At 51.2% G+C, this 21,506-nt stretch overlaps 2 protein-coding genes across 4 annotated transcripts in view; one reads left to right on the top strand and one right to left on the bottom strand.

Annotated features, from left to right (window-relative positions):
• Positions 1–20,149, bottom strand: part of LOC122756095 (receptor-type tyrosine-protein phosphatase V-like) — a 39,829-nt gene extending 19,680 nt beyond the window's left edge. The window contains exons 1-16 of the mRNA XM_044005200.1: positions 20,100–20,149; positions 12,936–13,000; positions 12,531–12,582; positions 11,347–11,616; positions 10,682–10,945; positions 10,071–10,325; positions 6,432–6,668; positions 5,981–6,253; positions 5,566–5,838; positions 5,082–5,354; positions 4,261–4,524; positions 3,265–3,531; positions 2,662–2,943; positions 1,290–1,430; positions 565–775; positions 198–265 (exon numbers count right to left, since the gene is read on the bottom strand). Coding sequence (XP_043861135.1) covers positions 198–265; positions 565–775; positions 1,290–1,430; positions 2,662–2,943; positions 3,265–3,531; positions 4,261–4,524; positions 5,082–5,354; positions 5,566–5,838; positions 5,981–6,253; positions 6,432–6,668; positions 10,071–10,325; positions 10,682–10,945; positions 11,347–11,616; positions 12,531–12,582; positions 12,936–12,992 — 3,187 coding nt within the window. The 5' untranslated portion in view covers positions 12,993–13,000; positions 20,100–20,149. The remainder of the gene's footprint in view (positions 1–197; positions 266–564; positions 776–1,289; positions 1,431–2,661; positions 2,944–3,264; positions 3,532–4,260; positions 4,525–5,081; positions 5,355–5,565; positions 5,839–5,980; positions 6,254–6,431; positions 6,669–10,070; positions 10,326–10,681; positions 10,946–11,346; positions 11,617–12,530; positions 12,583–12,935; positions 13,001–20,099) is intronic.
• Positions 20,150–20,179: 30 nt separating this feature from the next.
• PTPN7 (protein tyrosine phosphatase non-receptor type 7) overlaps positions 20,180–21,506 on the top strand; it is a 35,078-nt gene continuing 33,751 nt past the window's right edge. For 2 of the 3 annotated variants that reach the window (XM_043999921.1, XM_043999918.1), the window contains exon 1: positions 20,190–20,304. Coding sequence is in view for 1 of the 3 variants with exons in the window: in XM_043999920.1 (XP_043855855.1) it covers positions 20,246–20,304 (59 nt within the window). In the remaining 2 variants the exon portion in view is untranslated. Of the gene's footprint in view, positions 20,305–21,506 lie in introns of all 3 variants that reach the window. The other variant, XM_043999920.1, reaches the window with a different exon arrangement.

Below are 21,506 nucleotides of genomic sequence, written 5' to 3'. Positions count from 1 at the left end.
TATGTAATAATATATATTAGCAGTAACCACATGTGACAAATGCTCATCCTCAATGCCTCTAACCTCCCATCTAATCCCAAAATCTTGCTAGAAATGAGCCACATAAGGAGAATCTATCAATGTTCTCCCTCCCTCCCTCCCTCTCCCAGTTCCCAAACCCAGCTATAGCAGATGAGATGTTCTCACTTCCTGCTTACCTGAGAAGGCTGTGAAGGAGACAGTGGGATTGACTGGGTCAGAGCTGATAAAGGCTGCAACACTGAACCTGGGGATTCATTCAGGATTCAAGGGGAGAGTCTAAATTACCCAACCAGGAGACACTGAAGTAGAAGATACTGAGTACTCGGGACTTCCCAGGACCAAGAGATGCCATGTGCCCTCCCTCTGCTTTCTCAGGTCAGGCTCCCCCTAACATTGTCTTTATCATCTCTATCCAGGAGAGCAGGAATGGCTGGCAAACTCCCAGAGCCCAGAGAACAACAGGCACACTTGTGGTGTTGGTGTATCAGTCCAATTAGATGGGCTCTCCATGGCCACCCAGCCCCCCTAAGCATCGGCCCTCACCTATACTGGGCATCTGGCTTGAGCTTCCCGTTACAGGTATGCTGGGTCTGGCCACAATCCTCTGTGCCCACAGGTACCGTCCAGGAGCGGGGCATTGCCCATGGGCCTGGGCGGAAGGGGGAGGGCAGCAAGACAGCCAAGTAGGAGTCAAGTCCTCTGTAGTAGTGGTCATACCAAGTGTGAGAGATGACCTCCTGGGATGGCCGCACCACTGGGAAATGGGAGAGTAGGTAGAGAGAGGGCATCTAGCTATGGATGCATAGGAATATCAACAACTTTATGTAAAGGGATTGTTTTCCTCTCCACAGACCCTCTCTTCCTCATCTTTCCTTTTTCAACCTATGACCTCCACTCAACCAAAGGAAACTCTCCAAGCTATATCCATAGGCATATAAGACAAGCATGTAGCTAGACTGACCGACTCTAGGAGTTTCAGACCCTCTCCTTCAACCCATATTGTATTCTTGCCCAAAGCTTTGTCCACACTTCTTTAGTTTCTGCCCCTCTTCCTGTCCCCAAGAGATTTTGAGGTCCCTCGGCCTAATACATGCTTATTAGTACCCACCATTGAATACCAACTCCAAATATGGAATGGCCTGGTCTTGTCTAGGGCCTCTTCTTCCTTCCTGCATGTCCCAGCCCTTGGATGGCAGTGCCACTGCTCCCAACCCACCCCCAAAGTTAGACAATATCTCCAGGGCTCCACCTCATACCCGGGCACTCACATGAGGCATTGGTGGTGGCAATAACACCATACCATTGGATCTGTCCATTGTCCTCACCAAACATGTCACGTGTAATCACCACTCCAGCCCCTGCCTCAGGCTCCAAGCGAGGGGCAGCTGCCATCTCTGGGGGGTGCCAGGCTGAGGGCAGAAGTGGGAAAGGATCAAGACCCAACCTCAGGGTGGAAGGCAGAATAATAACACTTAACAGAGAGCCTGACTTGGAAACTGTTGGATTCTACCAAAGGTAGATAGCCCGTGGAAAGAATTTGAGTTCACAGGCCCTACAGGTGCAAGGGACCTTCAAAATCTAGACCAGATTTTGTTTTGCTTGACTCTACATGTTTGTAACAGGGCTTTTGTTCTTCTTGTTTTCTCAATGGGGAGAGAAGGTGAGGGAGAGGGAAGGGAGAAAAGGAAGTGGGTAGAAGAGGTAGGACTTTATTTGAAAATAAAATAAATTTTTTTTTAATTTTTTTTTTTTTAGTGAGGCAATTGGGGTTAAGTGACTTGCCCAGGGTCACACAGCTAGTAAGTGTTAAGTGACTGAGGCCGGATTTGAACTCAGGTCCTCCTGAATCCAGGGCCGGTGCTCTATCCACTGCACCACCTAGCTGCCCCAATAAAATTTATTTTTAAAGAATCTAGACTATGCTAATATCAAAATGTGAATGACCTCACATGCATAATCAATATCAAATTGCCTGTCTTTTCAAGGAAGGGGTAGGGACAGGAGAGAGGGAGAGAATTTGAAACTCAAAATTTTTAAATGAATGTTAAAATATTTTTGCATGTAATTGGGAACTATGTAACTAACTAAATAAAAATATATTTAAAAGAAAAACAATCAGGGGCCCCTAGGTGGTGCAGTGGATAAAGCACTGGCCCTGGATTCAGGAGGACCTGAGTTCAAATCTGACCTCAGACACTTGACCGTTACTAGCTGTGTGACCCTGGGCAAGTCACTTAACCCCAATTGTCTCACCAAAAAAAACCCAACAACACAAAAACAAAAAACAAAAAAAAAGAAAAACAATCTAGCCCATGCTCCTAATTTTTCAGGTGAGGAAACTGAGGCTTGGGAAAGCTATGTGATACTCAACAGAATAGCTGATAATCAAACTTCTGACTCCTAATCCAACACTCTTTCCACTATACAAAACCAGCAAAAGCCCAGAAGGAGAGTGCCAGGGATACACCTCTTGAATTTCTTAATCTCTAGAATTTCCATCCTACGTGCGATGGGAAGCTTTTGGTTTAGGTGACCTCAGAGTTCCCTTTCCACCCTTTGATTCTATGATTATGTTCAATGGCCTGGCACTGGGAGAGGGAGAAAGGGAGAATCTGGATAATGTGGGCAATGCATGCCTACCTTCTGGAGAGGTGGTACACAGCAAAGTGACCGTCTGACTCCACAGCCCATTTCTCCCCAGCAAGGTGAGGCTAAGGCGATAAGAAGTAGCAGGCATCAAGCCAGGGAGCCAGAGGGCATTCTGGGAGGTATTCGCACTGAAGACGGGTTGTGTTCTCCCTCCAGTCCCCAGCTGTTCTGCCACCACCAGACAGGTGCCCACTTCTCCTACAGGTACTGTCCAGTTCAGTGCCAGGTAGGTGGCCTCAGGTTGGCACTGCACATCTTCCACTGGCCTGGGCTCTGTAAGGACCAAATAGATGTTCATCATCTTGTGGTCACCAACACCTAAGTAGCATCCCCCAAAGAACTGGATGTCCATGTGCAGGTGGGTGATGGATCTTTCCATCAAAAGGAATAGAGAGCTTGGGTACCTGTTCCCACACCAAGGGGCACATGCCACAAAGAGAAAGAAATTCTAAGTTGGGCATCACTGCCTACCTTCAGGACCAAAAAGGGGAATGCCAGCCTGAGAGGCATTAGCATGAACCTGGATAAAGACCCAATGCTAACTTGGCCTAGCACTCAGCTGCCCCTGCCCAGCCTCCAGGAAACACAACCTACCCACGAGCAGCGCTATTGGACTGGTAGCAGCTTGGAGAGGTCCCGCTTGGCACCACACAGAGAGGAAGAAGGTATGCCCAGGAAGTAAGCCCCTCAGGATGAGGCGGGCTTGGCCGGGGGACACAGGCTGCCTGTGGTGGAGGCGTCCAGACTCTTGGAGCTGGGCCTGGCATTCCCCCTGCCCCTTTGGGGCAGCAGCCCAAGTCAAAGTCACCATGGCATTGTCCCCTTGCATGGTCACTGACACCTCCTTGGGCACCAGTGGGGCTGTGGGCAGAGAGAGAAGGAAAGCAGGTCACCCAAACATGACCTGGTACCAGCTCCCTCCCCTGAGAGCGTCAATGGCCACCTCAGAATCTAGCTCACTCCAGCCCTCGGGAGGACAAGCAAGAAAGGGATACAAAGGCACAACTAATTTTGAGAGGCATCCTATTTCTGTCTCAGCCCCCCTCCCCTTCTAAACCCAGACTAGAAACACTTGTTGTGGTCACTTCCCACACTGGACTGGAGATATGGGCAAATACTTAGGCAGAGAGGAATGGTCCAGGGAGCCCCTTGGGCCCAGCAAGCCCCAAGTGCTATTGCCTTCTCTCAGTGTCTTCCATCTACTTTTCTTATTTCATGTTTACCCAATTACTTACATCTAGTCTCCCCCATTAGAATGCAAGATTCTTGAGGGCAGGGACTGTCTCTTTTGTTTGTTTCTTTTCCTAGTATCCTCAGCAAAGTGCCTGACATATAGTAAGAGCTTAATAAATGGGGGGCAGCTAGATGGCGAAGTGGTTAAAGCGCTGGCCCTGGATTCAGGAATACCTGAGTTCAAATCCAGCCTCAGACACTTAACACTTACTAGCTGTGTGACCCTGGGCAAGTCACTTAACCCCCATTGCCCCGCAAAAAAAAAAAAAAAAAAAAAAAAAAAAAAAAAAAAAAAAAGAGCTTAATAAATGCTCTTTGACTTGACTCAGCTTGGATAATCTGATTCCTTCCACTCACCCGTCCAGCTGGTGATGTTGGCAGCCACAGAATGATGGGGCCCAGCTAAAGAGACAATCTCTACCCGGTACTTGGTGCCTGGAGTCAGATTGGAAAAACTTATATTGTTCACCTCGGGTCCTACGGCACTGGTAGCCACTGTGGTGCCTTCCTGGTGAAGGGTGACTTGGTAGCCGTCCTGGCTCCCAGATGCCTGGCCCCAGGATACCCAGAGGCTGGTTGGGTCCTTACTGGTTACATTGACCATGGCTGGGGTCAAGGGAACTGTGGAGAGAACAGAACGGGAGCAGGGAAGGAGACTGAAGCTGTACGCAATGACCTTAGATCCCCTGCACAAATGCCTGACCCTGCTCCCCAATCCTCAAAAAAAAAAAATCAGCTTAAGGTGGGAAGGAAGTAGAGCAAAGAGTGATGCAGAGCTATTCTTCTTCCCCCATCATGGATAGAACTAGATTAGGCAGAGCTCAGAAGAGCAATTCACAGGCCCTTTCTCCTGTCACCACAGTCTCCCACAGGCAAGGGATGAGATTCAGCTTTTGGACAAGAGTCCCAGTGGGGCTGACGAATGGTCTCTGCTCTCCCATACTTGGCCACGGGAATGCATATCACTATACCCAAGGTCTTGCTAGAGTGGTCTAAGTCGGGTTAGGGGCCATCCTAGAACCTAGGGAATGGGTTTTTTTCCCTGAAATCCTCTACCAGCTCTAATATTCTATGATAGTCTCTCCAACTCTTCAACACCCCTCTACCACCGTGACAAGCATTACTCTCCACATCCCAACATTCCCCAGAGTGAGTGGTCTAGAAGCATAGTTACTCACGAGTCCATGAAGTGAGCTTGGGGGCCCAGGCCTGGTAAGGTCCTCCAATGCCCCCAGCCCTCAAACTGTAAGCTGTCCCTGGCTGCAGCCCCCAGAAGGTATAGCTGGTGACATTGCCCATGAGGATAACATGGTGAGTGGCATTGCCCATTGGCAGCTGGGACAAAGTAAGCTCAAAGCTCTGTGCTCCACTCCGTTTCCAGGATGCCAGCAGGGCTGGGGCCTCGGGGCTGCCCACATTGAAGAGAGTCAGGTTTCCTGGTACCTCAGGATCTGGGGAGTAACCAGAGTGGTGAGCATCTATGGGCAATGCCCTACACTAGGAATGATGCAGCATTCCCAGGAAGCCCCACAGGGATTCCTGCAGATGGCAAAAAAAGGTATAGGAAGGTATGGGGATGTGGTATCCAGGGGATTAGAAGGAATGTTGGAGGGGGGGTGAGAAGATGGAGCAGGAAGGATAGGGGCACCCACGTTCACTCACACGTCCAGGCTGTGGCATTTATAATGTCACTCTCATCCACACCCCGCAGGGCCACCAGCTGTACCAGGAACTCTGTGCCTGGTGGTAGCTGGGGCCAGGAGAAGCTCCGAATCTCAGAAGACACTTCTGCTTCTCCCCTCAGTTTCTGGGGTGCTCGTTGGTACAGCCATAACCGGTAACCATCCAAGGCCCCAGGAGGCGGGCCCCAGTGGGCAGTCAGGGTGGAAGGTTTGCCTTCACTGCCCAGGCTCAGGTTGGTAGGGGTGGCAGGAACTACAAACATGGAGAAGAAACAGATTCAGAATGCCCCCTTAGCATCCCCACTATTACATGGCATCTAGAAAGCAAGGAAATAAAGAGAGCACACTAGACAGCCACTATTAGATACCAAGAGAATGAAGAGCCAGAAACTCACATGTGCAAGTATACGCCTTCTGGGTGGTAGAATTCAGGTGCCCAGCCCAGGCCCAAGCTGACACAACGAAGCAGGAACCAGGGGTGAGGCCCTTAAGAGTCAGATTAGTTTGCTTGCTGCCCACACTGAGGAAGCCTAAGGTCTTCTGGGTCCCTTCTTCCTGCCAGGAAACCCTGTAACCATCCCGCCTCCCTTCTGGAGATACCCACTGGACATCCAGGGCAGAGGTGCTGCCCCTGCTTGCGACTTCCAGTGAGCGTGGAGCCAGGGGCCCTGCAAGGATATAAGACCACTGGCCAGAGAATTCTCACCCTGCATATCTCAGGGAGTGACTGCTTGGGTTCCTGTTCTGTCCTACCACAACACGGCATATTCCTCGCCAACTTTGCCTCCATGATCCATCCCATTATGCCACCCCTTCGCTCTGATATCACCTTCTCCAGATACTCACAGGTGGGCCCCGCAAGGCTCTGAGTGGTGACCCCCGAGGGCAAGATAACATCTACTCGGTATCGGGCTCCTGGCACCAGCCCTCGGAAGGTGACATGGGTGGCATTGGGCAGCACAGAAACATTGGCGATGATGTCTGGGGAGCCCTCGGTGTAGAGTAGCGCCCTCCGGCCTGGCTCCCTCGATGCCTGCAGTACGGCTAGCTGGAGAACTCCAGGCTGGGGCCTGGCCTTGGCATCTGGAAGGGATATGGTAAGGAAACACCCCCAGGCGGAGTTACGATGCAGAAAAGGAGTGGGCCTATGTAGCACCAGCCAAGCCAAGCTGTGGCTGGCTACGAAATTCGGGATAAGATCTCTGCCTCCTTCAAGTTCCTATGCTTCGGTATTTGGCTTCGTTTCACTTTCCCGTCGGTTACTTACTAAAGCCTTTTCTGGGAGAAAAACATCTTTGTTTCTGCTGAGCTAAGGGAAAAAGAGGGCTTGCCTATCTATACCTTGGCCAGAGCAGCAAATAACAGCTCCTGCTTGCAAAGCACTTTCATGGCTGTGACTACCTGACCCTGGGAGCTGTTTTATCTCCCTTTCACAGATGGTGAAACTGAGTTCTCGATGAAGTGAACTGCTCAAAGTCACACAGCTAAGTGTGACCAAGAGGCATAACCAGAACCCAGGTCTGCTCATCCCCAAGCCCATGGCTCTTTGTACCATGCCACACTACCTGAAAGTATCACACGGGAAATACAAAGGTGTGCCCAGGAGAAAAGCAGAGCAGATGGTTCCTTCATAATCTACTGGAACTGAATCCCGGAGCTTCTGGGTTGGACTTTCCTGGGGTAACTGGATATCACCACTACAACTGACAGGGGTAGCTAGGTGGCACAGTAGATAAAGCACTGGCTCTGGAGTAAGAAGGACCCGAGTTCAAATCCAACCTCAGATACTTAACACTACTAGTTGTGTGACCCTGGGCAAGTCACTTAACCCCGATTGCCTCAAACATCTGGGACCACCTCCAGTCATCCTGATGTATATCCTGCCACTGGACCCAGATGGCTCTGGAGGAGAGAGTGAGGCTGATGACTTTGCATAGCCCTGCCTCACTTAAATCCAATTCACTGCAAGTCATGACATCACTTCCTGATATCATGGTCCTCTTAACGAACAAAGGACAAACAACTATAACTTAACTAAGTGACGAACTAAAACCCCTCCACCCCAATCCAACATAGCTAAAGTTGGGTTAAATTTTTTTTTTTTTTACCAAATTCAAACCTTTTCTAATCCTCTCAGTTGTTAGTGCTCTCTCCAGCATTAGAATAACTTGATTTGGGGTGGCTAGGTGGCACAGTGGATAAAGCACCGGCCCTGGATTCAGGAGGACCTGAGTTCAAATCCGGCCTCAGACACTTGACACTTACTAGCTGTGTGACCCTGGGCAAGTCACTTAACCTCCATTGCCCCGCAAAAAAAAAAAAAAAGAATAACTTGATTCTCCTTATCTGTGAACTTTTCATTTCTGTCTCCCCCCTCCCATACAATAGAACGTAAGTTCCCTGAAGACAGGGACTCACCCCCCCCCCATCTTTGTCTCCCCAGTGCCTAGAGGAGGGCCCTAAACATAGAAGGTATTAAAACGTGTTGAATTGATATACTAATAAAGAGTAAGGAAATAAAAATATAGAACTGTAGAGAATTAAATACAAGGGGTAGACTTGTTCATGAGTTAACTCTGGTCTGGCTATCTACCATTGGGACAAAGATCCCTCTCTCTTTTTAAAAAAAATTTTTTTTAATTTTTGCGGGGCAATGAGGGTTACTTGCCCAGGGTCACACAGCTAGCAAGTGTCAAGCGTCTGAGGGTGGATTTGAACTCAGGTCCTCCTGAATCCAGGTCTGGTGCTTCATCCACTGTGCCACCTACCTGCCCCAATCCCTCTCTTTTTAACTCTTGCTCCCCAATGTCTTCCCCTCCCAATGGAGGCAAAGAGAAGAGACAGTTTGGAGTGCATTGTTTGCTCCTTCCTGTGAGTCTAAGGTGAAATTATGGGTTAATTTTTCTAATCAACACTCTGAAAGTCATTTGAGAAATCAAAGACTGAGGGACCAATAGCAATAATAATAACAACAATTATACACACACACACACACACACACACACACACACACACACACACACACACACAGAGGATTTCACAGTCCACAAAGCTTTCCTCACAAGCCTATGAAATGAGTGGAACAAGTATTGCAATCCTTATTTTTTACAGGTGAGGAAACTGAGACTGACTAATGAGGTAAGTAATCCCCAGATGAAGAAGTAGAGATAGCACTTTTTGACTTAGTAAAGAAACGGAAACAAAAGGAATGCCCATCAACCGGGGAATGGTTAAACTAATTATGCTATATGAATGTAATGGATAGTAGTGCCCAGTGAGAAATGAATGTGAAGAATTCAGATTGGCATGGGAAGACCTATATGAACTGATGAAGAACAAAGCAAGCAGAACCAGGAAATCAACCTACAGTGTCTGTAATAGCACAAATGAAAATAACAACAACATAAAGAAACAATGTTGCCTAAATTTGGGGGCCAAATCTGGCCCCGAAGAAGAGAAGAGAAAATGTCCCTCCTTCCCTTCTTCACAGAGGTGGGGGGCTATGGGTGTGGAACACTGTATATGCTGTCAGATTGGAGTCATGTGTTGGTTAGTTTGGCTGGACTGCTTGTTTCCCTCTCTTTTTTATTCTTTATTAAAAAGGAAGGGGGCAGCTAGGTGGCAAAGTGGATAAAGCACCAGACCTGGATTCAGGAGGACCTGAGTTCAAATCTGGCCTCAGACATTTGACACTTACTAGCTGTGTGACTCTGGGCAAGTCACTTAACCCCCACTGCGTGGCACAAAAAAAAAAAAAAAAAAAAAAAAGGAAGGTCCTCTGAGACAGAGGACAGAGACAGAACCCAGGTCTTCTGGCTCCAAGTGCAGGAGCTTTTTGCTTTATCCCAGGCTCCCTCTAGACAGCAAGGGGGCACAGTGGAAGGAGTGCTTGGCCTGGAGTCAGGAAAACCTGAGTTCAAATCTAGCCTCAGATATTTCTTGTCTACCTCAGTTTCCTTATCTATGAAATGGAGATCAGAATAGCACCTATTTCCCAGGGTTGTTATAAGGATCAAAGAGATAATACTTGTAAAGTGTTTAGCACAGTGCCTGGCACATAGCAAGGGTTTAGTAAATTCTGTTCCCTTCCACACACACACACACACACACACACACACACACAAACCCACCACCACAGATATTCAATATACAAAGATTTGAATTGTCATATTTTCATATCTAATAAGAGACAAATGTTGCTCAATCCCATCTGGGGCACTGGTTTTATCAGAAAAGGCTTAGGTAAGATCATCCAGGGTTCAGCTAAACATTACCCCTTTCCTTCTTTCCTGGGGGAACCTGGCAGCATATAGTCTTCCTGCCTATATATGCCCCACTGGCATAGACCAAGAGGATCCCAGGGATCAGGGCTGGGAGGCTGTGGATAACCTCAGATCATAATGCTGATGCCCACGAGCAGTGCGCAGAAAGAAACCATGCTTCAACCTCTACCCCCACACCTTGTGCCCACATGCATAAACTTACGCTCCAGCCAGGTACCAGACTGAGCCGAGGCACCATGGGGTCCAGCTAGGGCCATGAGCTCCAAAGTGTAGTGGCCAGCAGGAAGAGGGCCTGGGAAGGTGGCATTGAGAGCTTCGGGTCCCAAGGTACTGTTCCTCTCAGCCTGTCCACTCAACTGCAACAGGTAGCCATCCCGGTGCCCTGGCCCTGCCTGCCAGCTCGCCGAGAGCCCAGGGGACCCAGGAGTCAGCATCAAGTCAAAAGGGACAGAGGGATCTGTTGGCAGAAATCACAGGGGGAGAAGGAAAAGTATGGAGGAAAGGAAAGAGATGGAGGGGAAATAGAAGGTTAGAGGGTAGGTGCTATGTTTTAGGTGGGTACTGGATGCTCCATTCTTTCTATTTCCAGTGACCCATCCAGATGTTGGTGGGTACCATGCCATGCATTGGAGAAGAAGTGGGCTTTTATTGCTGCTGTTGCTGCAGGTGAACATCACCTGGTTAACTGCAAGGGGTCCATATAATTGTATGCCTTTTCATGATGGGGTACCAAGGTGCCCAATTCCTATAAACTTTCCCTGGAAAAGAACAGCCAAATTGCCTTTCCTGTCCTGCTTCCCCAACAGCACTCACAGGTCCACTCGGTGGCATTGGGTCCTCCAATCTGCAAGAGGCCAGAAGTGGCATTGAATGACAGCTGGTAGGGAGTGCCTGGGGAGAGGTTGTAGAAGGTGTGGTTGGTGGTTCCTCGCTTGGCCACAGCTGTGAGGACGGTACCATCCAAGAGGTTCAAGAGGGTCAGGTGGAACCAAGCTGCCCCTTCAGCCCTGCTCCAAGAAGCTTGAAGGACACTTGTCCCCATGGCAAGCAATACTAAATGTTCTGGGGGTACTGGAGCTGAGGGGCAGAGAGAAAAATGGTTAATCTAAAGAAAGATCACAGAATCCCAGACTGTAACAGCCAGCAAGTCCAAGCCCTTCATTTTACAGATGAAAAAACTAAGGCCCTGAGGTTGTACATGACTGACCCAGGATCACACAGCTCATGTCTGAAGCGGGATTCAAACTTGGTTCTTAGTGTTCAAATTCAAGACTCTATCCATTATGCCACCTGGCTGCCCTAAGAGTTAGACAATGAGGGGAGCCAGCCCTGAGCTAGGCATGGGAGAACAGAGAAACGAGCCTCTCTCAATGACCCTGTCTATAAGGAAGGTTCTGCCCTCTCTTCACCCAACCACCAAGTTTCCAGGTCTCTGAGGACACCACCCCAATAAAGGTAACTCAAGATGCTCTCCTTACTTGTCCACTGGCAAATGCTGGTATTGGCATGGAGGTCACCAGCCCAGGTAGTGACCCATAAGGCATATTCACTGCCTGGCAGGAGACTGGCAAAATGGTAGGAGAGAGTTCCTGGATCCACTGAGATGTTCCCTGCCAATGTCCGGGACTCCAGGTGGTAAAGGAGAAGCTGGTAGCTTTCTTGTTCTCCAGGGGCAGGATCCCAAGTGGCCTCTAGCCTGGATGGGCTCCTGGAGTTGTTGAGTCTCAGGTTGTGGACAGGTGAAGGAGCTGTGTCAGGGACAGAAAAGGAGATGACCAGTGGGCAGATAAGGGAGTGAGGGGGGATGGAACCATCTCTCCTCAACTCCTCAAATTTTGTCCAAACCCTAAATTAGGTCATCTACTAAATCTGACCCTTGAAGAACTGTCCACCTATGTCTAGTTCCTACCCTCTGCTGAGTCACTTGAAGGTGTCCCTCTGCCTGGTTTCTTTGCCTCTCACCAATGCCACTCACCCGTCTGAGCCATGAGGGTGACGGTGGAATTCTGAGAGCAGGGTAACAGTGTGGTCACCTCAAGCCGGTAGCGGCTCCCGGGGACCAAGTCCTGGAACTCGAAGCCACTGGCGTTGGGGCCAGTCTGGAGCTGCAGCCTCTCCAGGGGGGCAGAGAAGCCCAAGCGGGTAAGATGGAGAACATAGCCCAGCCCAACAGGGACTGGCGTCCCCCAATTGAGCACCAGGCTGGCGGGCTGACTTCGACTACTGACATTCACCTGCAGGGGCTGTCCTAGAAGGGGAGAATGAGTCCAGAGGACCGGAGAGCATTAGAGTTGGGGGGATCTAGAGATAGAAGGGACCTCAGAAATCATCTCTTGAAGTTTCTTCATTTTGCACAAGGAAAAACTCTGGGCTGAAAGGAAAAATTGGTTTGCCTAGGATCAGAGAGCTCCTGGCTGAGGAGCCCAGATGTCCTGCCTTGAAGTGTAGCACCACGTGCCACCCAATGGGGGTGTGCCCCTCCAGCCTCACCTCTCCCACTGCCTAGGGGAGGCTAATGCCCACGTAGAGAAGAAGCAAACAGGGAGGAAATACCACCGTGGGATGGGGTAGGTGGAGCGGAGGGCACGGAAGCCATGCAGAATGCCAGCCGATGTTGGCAAGCTTCCCTCGGCCCTTTCCAGGGGCTTGTTCGGACACCTACCTCTGCGCTCAGTTTCTGCGGGCACCTCTACCTGATTGCATCCATCATCGTCCTGTAAGAAGGAGAATAGTCGGCATCAACAGCCCAGCGCCTGGACTTCTCAGTCGGGACGGAACAGGGGCAGAAGAGAAACGAAGGACGTGGGTCCGGAGGCGAGGAAGAAGCTCTAGGCCCCTGTGCAGGCTCAGTGCATCTCCCAAAGGGGTACCCAGAGTTTCTAGGGCAGCAGCAGCAGCAGCAGCTAGGCAATGGAAAGCTGGTCTCTGATCTGCCAGCAGCCAGCACAGGAGCAGCCTCTGATCTAACCTAATGCGGACCAGCTGTGGGGCCGCCAGGGAGGAGGCCAGCCCAGAATCGCCCCCATGGTCTGAGCCCCTCTTGCCACCCCAGCCTTGCCCACCTTACCTCTGCTAAGGTCCCCCTGAGCCAGAGGAGGGCAGGGAGGAAGAGCAGGCGCCTCATAGCCGAGCCTGAAACGGATAGTTAGGCAGCGGGGTGGAGCCGGCCCCTCCCATCCACCCACCCACCCACCAGCCTCCCCGCCCAGCCCTTGGCCCAGAGCAGGAGGCTGCATGAGCGAGGAACTGCAGACCTCTGCCTACCTAAGGCCTGACTTTGACAGGAGGGCAGTGGGGGTGCTAGCTGGAGGCTGGGACAGAGGAGAGGGTGTGGAGCACAATGAGAGCAGGCAGGGGTGCCCTCCCCCATGTCTAGCCTCATTTCTGTCCTAAACCCCAGCTCCATTCCCGATGCCAGCCCCATCCCTTTCCCCAATTCCTTCCTCCTTCCTCTCCTTATCTCTCCCTTAGTGGGCTTGGGTCGACTTCTGGAATGGAGGAGAGCCGGAGGAGAGGAGCCCACATTAGACCCAGAGGCGTAGATAGTCAGGAAGACCCAGGGTTGTCTGGGGGCACGGGATGCACAGCCCACATGGACAGCTGATGGCGGTGAGGTGGCGGTGGAGCACATCATCGTTTTCTTCTGCATCGTCCTGAATATGCCCGCGCTTAGGCCTACGAGGGCTTCTGTGGGCCGGTGGAGCATCGGGTGGCGGAATTTAATACTTTAGATGCCATCTGATTTACCCCTTCATTTTACTGAGGTGAAGTGTCAGAGTTGGGGTTGGAATCTGGGTCATGGCATGGAGGGAACAAGTATTTATTGAGCACCTACTATGTGTCAACCATGGTGCCAAGTGCTTTACAACTATTATCTCATTCGATCCTCATAACAACCCTGGAAGATAAGTGCTATTATTATCCCCACTTTACAAATGTGGAAATTAAGACAGACAGAGGTTGGGGGCAGCTAGATGGCACAGTGGTTAAAGCGGTGGCCCTGGATTCAGGAGTACCTGAGTTCAAATCCGGCCTCAGACACTTAACACTTACTAGCTGTGTGACCCTGGGCAAGTCGCTTAACCCCCATTGCCTCACTAAAAAAACAAAAACAAAAAAAGACAGACAGAGGTTAAGTGACTTGCCCAGGGTCACACAGCTAGTAAGTTATCTGAGGCTAGATTTGAATTCAGGTCTTCCTGACTTCAGACTTAGAGCTCTATCCACTAGGCCACATAGCTGTGGTTATGATCACAGAATAATAGGATTATATTAACCTAGAGGTGAAAGGGACCTTCAAGGCCATCTACTCTCTCTCTTCATTTTACCGAAAAGGAAACTGAGTCCCATAGACGTTAAATGACTGGTCCAAGGTTATATGCCATTTCCACCATATACTCCTCTGTGTTGAGGAAATGGAGTGAAGACCAGTTACAAAATGGAGCTGGTTTGGTGTGGGAATCAAGAGAATCACCATGTGCCCTAGTGGGAGGAACTGAGAAGATGGGGTCAGTAGACTTTGCCCTCCACCCTCCAGAGCTAAGGAGCCCTTCAACTTGGGGGCGGACTGTGAAGGAAAGGGAATGTAGGTGACCTACTAGGGGCCCAGTGCTCTCTAATTCATCGTCCTCCCTTCCTCATGGCTGCCCAAACTGGTTCCTCCTGCCCCACACAGCCCCTGGCTGGCCCCTGCAGAGGCCAGACCTGGGTAAGCCACAGCCAGGGGGCCTCCCCCCACCCTAGACCCTTGCCTTGTGTGGGAAAGATGGGGCGAAGGGGGGAAGGGGCAGCAGGGGGTGGATATACTGGCTTTGAGATGGGGAAAGGGGGGATAGGGGAGGGCAAGGCAAGGGAAGGAAAGGCATAGGGAACAAGACTCATATCCTGTGGGACATGGACATTCTGCAGGAGCTAGAGCATCCTAAGGGGAGACTAGAGAGTGTGCCACAGTGGCTTTGCCTGGGCCTCCGGGCTCCCCCTCCCACTACCAGCTAAGGGGGGGGGGATGTTCCCTCCCCCCTCCTCCCCCCCCAGCCTGGCCTTAAACCTCAGAGCTGCCGCCAGGCCCCTGGATAAGGGCCTGGAAACTTAGGACTTGCAGACTCATCAGATTTTCCAGGCTCCGGGCTCCCGGGAATGGGGCTGGTGAAGGGGGAGACAGGCAGGGAGACTGACGCTAGGCCAAAGAGGAAGCCTGCTAACTTCATCCCATGCCTGGGGCCCCCATACCTCAGCCAGGCCTTGGTTCCCCCACCCCCCTTTTTTAAAAAATAGCACTTTAAGGAGAAGGAAAGCAATGGCAAAAGAGGATGAAAGCAGTTGTACTTGGACAACAGAGCCGGCTTAAGTGGGACCCAGGGCAGGGGGCTCTAGGCTACATCCAAAGAGGCCCCTCATCTGGGCAGGGCAAGAGGAGAGGGATGAGGGAGCAGCATAAATAAATCCCAAGCCCAACCCTTTGGCACAGAGGTCTCTGTCTGTCTGTCTGTCTCTCTGTCTCTCTCTTTCTGTCTGTCTCTGTCTTTCTGTCTGTCTGTCTCTGTCTTTATTTCTCTGTCTCTGTCTCTCTCTCTCTTTTTCCCACTGCCCCTGTGATAGCTCTAGCACTTCCCTGATAGAAGGGAGAACAGTGTCAGGGCTTGGACCCAATGCCAGCCTGTGACCCTCAGGAGGCCAGACTCCAATAGAGAGCAAAAAAAGAAAGTGACAAGGAACAGAAAACAGGCCCCCTCCCACTCATTCAGCAAGCAAGCTCCTCAAGGGACCAGAAGTTCTCCCTCTCAACTTTAAATCTTTCCCATGAGTCCTTCCAGGATTTCAAAGCACTTTTCCAGCTGCCTTTCAATGAAAAACAGCCAGCATGTGAGGGGATGGGATCTAGATCCCCAGAGAGCCAGGGGTCCTGGCTCACAAACTTGAGTTTGACCTTACCCCTCCCAGCCAGCAGCCAAGCCTTGGCTCTTGAAGGTCTGTCCAGGGGTCCTTCCTCATAGCTTTGACCTGGTGCCTCGCCTCCCCCCCCCCCACAAGACAAGGGTGGGAATAGTGAGTGAGAAGGACGGAAGGGGCTGGCAGTACCCAGGCCCCACACCCTCTGGGTCTTCTTCCTAGGAATGCTACCGCAGAAGAGGAGGGCAGGTCCAGGCTGCTATTCTAACCTGGGGGTAGATGAGGAGAGGGGCCTGAGTTCTGTGGGCATCCCTTCCCTATGCTCATATTTATATGTGTGTATGTGCATATTCTGTGGGCAAGGAGGACACTGAAGGCACAAGTCCACAGGCATGAATTGTGCATGTGTGTAGTGAGCATGGATGAGATCTGTATTTCGTGTGTACTTAGTATACCCACCTATGCTCTTTGTATGTACTTAGATCCCCAGTGCCTGGCACATAGTAGGTGCTTAATAAATAACAGGAATGTGCAGGTATATGTTCATATGAGTGTGAATGTGTGTTTCATGGTGGGGGTGAGTGTGTTGGACAGTTAAATCCAACTCACCAAGTCCAAAAGAGAACCCATTGTCTTCCCCCATCAAACCCACCACTCCACCAAACTCCTCTGTTTCTATGGAAGGCATTGCCCATCTTCCAGTCTCCCGGGCTCAGAATCTCAGTGTTCTCCCCATCTCCCCATTCTTCATTACCCTATGTTGGTCACCAGATCTTGCCATATGCACCTTTGCCATGACCTCTTTTCCATCTGACCCCTTCCCTCTACTCACGCAAACCACACCCTTAGCCCAGGCCCCCACCACGCCCCACCAGGGCTCTTCCAACAGCCTCCTCTGTCATTATTCCCCCTCTCTCTAGCTTCTCCCCATCCCAATCTTGCCTCTGCCACTCCCCTCCGTGACAAACCCCAGTACCGCCCCCGCCATGGCCTTATATTTATAACATCCAAACACTTCCATTTCATGAGATGGTTCTCACCAATCTTTCCAGCCTTGCTCCACATCCCCCCTCTTCCCACTAGGTACAATCCAGCCCAAGTGGCCTTTTCCACGTTTGTTCCTCCCTCCATCCACCTTTGCTCTGGCCAATCTCCCATCCCAGAAGCCCTCCCTCCTCACCCCTGCTTCACCAATCCTCTTCATTCCTTTAAGACTCAATGGTGGGGGGGGGGGGACACAACCAGGTGGCCAAGTGGATAAAGCATTGGCCCTGGATTCAGGAGGACCTGAGTTCAAATCAGGCCTCTGACACTTGACACTTACTAGCTGTGTGACCCTGGGCAAGTCACTTAACCCTCTTTGCCCTGAAAAAAAAAAAAAAGACAATTCTGGCACCCCCTTCTCTGTGGAATCTTTCCTGACGCACCCCCAAAACTGTTAGTGCCCTTCCTCCCAAGCTGCCTCTCATTTATTCTGCATGTTCTTATAGATGCCCATATGGTCTCCCCTGGCAGAATGGAAGATTCTTGAGAGTAGGAACGGTGTCATTTCTTTGTCTCCGATCCCCTGCACACAGGCCAGGGCCTGGTGTAGAGCGGTTATTGATTGACTGACTGATTGATTCGAGGGGGTGTATGGGTATGTCTGGAAGTGTTGTGGCCACAGATAATAAAGTGCCAAATTCTGGGGATGGCTGGCTTTTGCCCGGGTAGGGGGGGGGGAGGCGGGCCTCAGGCTGCTGCTGCTCCCATCTCAGCCCTCCAGCTGAGTCACACAAGGCCAGTAGAGGGTACCAAAGAGCTTGGGTACTGCCTTAGCCCAGGACTGGGGGAAAGCTACAGACTCCCATAGCCCCTGCCAGGCTAAGCCCAACCACCCAGTGACCCTGGGTGCTGCAGGATGCCTCTCTGTTTAGGGGACAGCCAGACAATGGGAGGGGAAGGGGATACCCAAATCCGCAGAGGGAGGTGGGGTTTGGAGGAGAGAAGCTGGCACCCCCTGGCCTCTGGTCACAGGAAGGCCATGAGGCCCACAGCTCCCACTTCTGGGGCCCCATGTTACTCCACCCCTGGCATGGCCCCAGAGAGGTGCCCAGATGGCCTAGGGGAAGGCAGACTCTTCCTGGGCCAGCACCCAGCCACACTCACAGTTACTATCTGGGAATCCTCTCCCTCCCTCTTCCTGGATAGGTCCTCCCTGCTCCAACCATCACACCAAGACAAGCCTGGGCGGGCACAGGGGGGTGGGAGCAGCTGTGCCCAGGCTAGTCTGGCCTCTCCAATCCTGGGACCTGGTGGGAGGTATGTGAGGGGCGGGAGCAGGGAGGAGACAGGGCAGTTCAAATGCAATCATCCTGGACTCTTGGCATCTGGAGCTGCTATACCAGGGAAACTGAGGCTGGGGGCAAAACGGAAGGAAAAGAGGAGAAAAAGTACAGGACTCAGGAGCTCCGGGCCCCAAACAGCTGATCCAGCCCCTGAGCTGTCCTTAACTTCACCTCAAATCCTATGGGGTAGCTGGCACCATTTTGCAAAGAGAGATCCCTGTGCTTGCCTTGCCCCAGAATCCTGGTAGGGGGTTGCCAAGGCACGATGCATGCTGGGAACTCTGTAGAAACCCCCATGTCCCAACCCCCCAGGAAGGGGCTGGTGCAAGGAATTGAAGAATCAGCCCCAGGAGGCCTTGGAGGGGGAAGGGGAGCAGAAAGAGGGGGGAGGAAACCACGCCATGTGTTTGAAATTATGTCCTTGCCCTTCCTCCCAACACACACCCCTAGGATCCAACAAGGCTGGACCTTGTTGTATATTTGTACTTGTGCACTCTCCCCCAAAGCAGAGCCTGGCCTGGGCAACTCCAGGGTCATCTCTTCCAAGCCAAAAAACCCATTCTCCAGATGGGACCAAGGAGGATTAAAGGTTCTAACTCCCTTCTCTGACATAACTTTGGAGGGACTGTTTCATTATTAGCATTTCATTCTTGTATCCCCAGTGCCTGGGGCACATAGTAGGTATTTAATAAACACTGGTTTATTAATTCACAGTGGACAGCTCACTCCCTAAAGTTAAGGTAGGCAAACTGTGGCGCCTGGGCCAAATCCAGCCTGGTTTTGTTCAGCAAACAGGAAGTGGGCTGGTTTTAACCCAGGGGCCACAGTTTGCTGACCCCTGATCTAATCCAACCCTCCCTTCGTTTTATCAATGAGTAAACTGACACCTGAGAAATGAAGTGACTTCACGCGGCTGCTGGTAGTAGTAAGTGGCAGCGCTGAGGCTGTAACTTACCCCATTCAACATTCCATGCTTCAAGCACTAGGCTCCCACCCCCACGGCTCTGAGTTGTGGGCTACTGGAACCCCAGTCCTTCCCAGGAGCACAATCCCAACAGAGACAGAAGAGCACAGGTGTCTAAGTATCCCTGGGAAGAATGAAGAAGGCCCAGGGTGGGGACAAGAGGGACAACCAGAGACTGGGGTTGGGGGGAGGGGGAGCTGGGATACACCAGGTGCAGGGAGTGCATCTTCTCCTTCTGCCTAAGCACCCCCCTCCCTCCCACCTATCCCGCCCTCCTCTCCCCAGGAGGCCCCAGGACCTGAAGCTGCCCGCCCACGCACAAACCGCGGGCCAGCTGAGCTAGTGAACACCAGACTGGGGGTTCAGCACCATGGAAACGTGGAGGGGAGGGGGGACCTGGGGGTGAGGATGGGGGGAACTCGCCGCTTCCTCCTCCCCGCCCCCTGTGGCATCCTAACTTCCTGTTCCTGATTACAATCAGCACCCTGAGGGGGTGGCCCCTTCTCCACTCCCCCTTCCCTTCCCCAACCCTGAAAGCCAGACTGGAGCAGATGGATAGGAAGATAGAAGGGAGGAGGGGAGAAGCCTAGCATCCAGCCCCCCTAGGGATAGGAGGCTCTCCTTTACCCCCTGGTCCAGGAACAGGACAACCCCTTCTCCACACTCTACATGTAGGATCGTAGCAGTCAGAGCTGGAGGAACCTCAGAGCTAATCTCTTCAGCCCCTTGCTTTTATACATAAAGAAATTAAGGACTCTAAATGGGAAGTGACTTGCCCAAGGTCACAAAGATAGTAAGGAAAGCATGGTCCTTCGAAAGGGAAGCCAAAGAGGGACAATTAAATGTACTTGTGAACAGGGCATTAGACTTGCAAACAGGACACCTGAGTCTGAATACTCTCTGTTCTATTCTGTGGATCTTTGTTAGGTCGCAACCCCTTTCTGGGACTCAGTTTCCTCCCTTGTAAAATCAAGGGACCTATGATCTCTCCCTACTCCCCCCCCCACAGCACGGTTGTCCCCCCTCCACCCTCTCCCAGCACCTATTGTACCTCAGTTCTTTGATGCTGTCACAGTTTGATGGCTGAATCAGAGAAGTGGGAGGAAGAAAGAGAGGGTGGGGGTACCAGGAGGAAGGGTTGGGGAAGGAAGGGAGGATGCCTGGGACAGCATAAGGTAAAAGGGACCTCCAACGAACATGACCAGGTTTGCATTGCTGACCGGCAAAGGAAGCAGGAAGGTGGTGGAGACCTCCAGGTGTGTGGGGGCAGGGGTGGGGGCTGGGGGTGGAAGAAGACAAACAGCTGGGTCTGACGCTCAGGGAGTCATTTGGACAGCTGGGTAGACAGGAGAGGGCAGAGCCCGCTGACCTCCTTCGCTCAGGCCAGAAGTTTTCCTCCATCCATAAGTCTTCTGAGATGGTACGTGGAGGTGGGAGGGGGTTGTCAGGGAGAAGGGAAAGCAGGGCTGGGAATGATTCCCCTATGATCCTTCTTTTTTGGCTACTCAGCTGAATTGCCTATCTCTGGGTCAGAGAGAGAATCGTGGCAAGTTTAGGGGTAGGCTCAGGCCCTGGTGAAGCTGGGTTAGGTTTTGCTGCTCCAGATTCTGAGGTGTCTTCCCTGAAACCACAGAGCAAGGGGACCAGATAGTCCCACTCCTGGCTGGTAGTCCATGTCCTCTTTGAGGTTCACAAGGCCTCTGTTTGTCGGTGAATTCTGGAAGCTAGAAAGGACAAGAGATGCATGGGGTGAAGGCTCCCACCAAGGGATGCTAGGTGAACAGGAGATCTGTACAACAGGGTAGTTGGGGAAGGAGGATAAAAGGGAGGGGTCAGGAATGGCTGTGTCCAGCTAAAAGGGGTCATGCGACTGTTCAGGATAGCCCACACTGCCCAGAAATAAAATTGATCCGGAAGGAGGAAGAGAGGAAGATCTTTATAAACTGTTAAGACCATGTAAATGGAAGTTATTAGTAGCTTTCAGGAAGAGAAGATGCTTCAGAAACTGGGTAAACACCGATATATAGTGGAAATAATCTGGATTTGTAATTAGACCTGGTTTTGAATTATAACATTGCTATAACTACCCTTGTTGACCCTGGGGAAGTCACTTCATCACTGTGTCCCCCAGTTTCCCCATTCGTTAAACAAACGAGAGTTGGACTGAATTATCTCCGAGGTCTCTAGAGCCTATGAAATTGGGGAAGCCTATGAGAGCCGGTGCTTCCCTTTCCAGAGAATGGGTCACAGAGTCACAGCATCTGGATAAGATGGATTCTGAATGCTTTTCCATTCGAAATCTCTAAGCACTCCCCCACCCAATCCTGCCCCACTACTCAGACAGCCCCTTGAGGGCAGGGATTCGCTCTAAAGCTTCCCGAAATCTTAATAGAATGTTCTGCCCATAGAAGATACTTAATAAATATTTGTTGAAAAAATGAAATTAATTATTTGTTGA

Source organism: Dromiciops gliroides, chromosome 4 (genome assembly GCF_019393635.1).
Source record: "Dromiciops gliroides isolate mDroGli1 chromosome 4, mDroGli1.pri, whole genome shotgun sequence".
In the NCBI taxonomy this organism is placed as follows: Eukaryota; Metazoa; Chordata; class Mammalia; order Microbiotheria; family Microbiotheriidae; genus Dromiciops; species Dromiciops gliroides.
The sequence above is the reverse complement of the archived record's forward strand: the minus strand, read 5'-3'. Positions and strand labels throughout refer to the sequence as shown.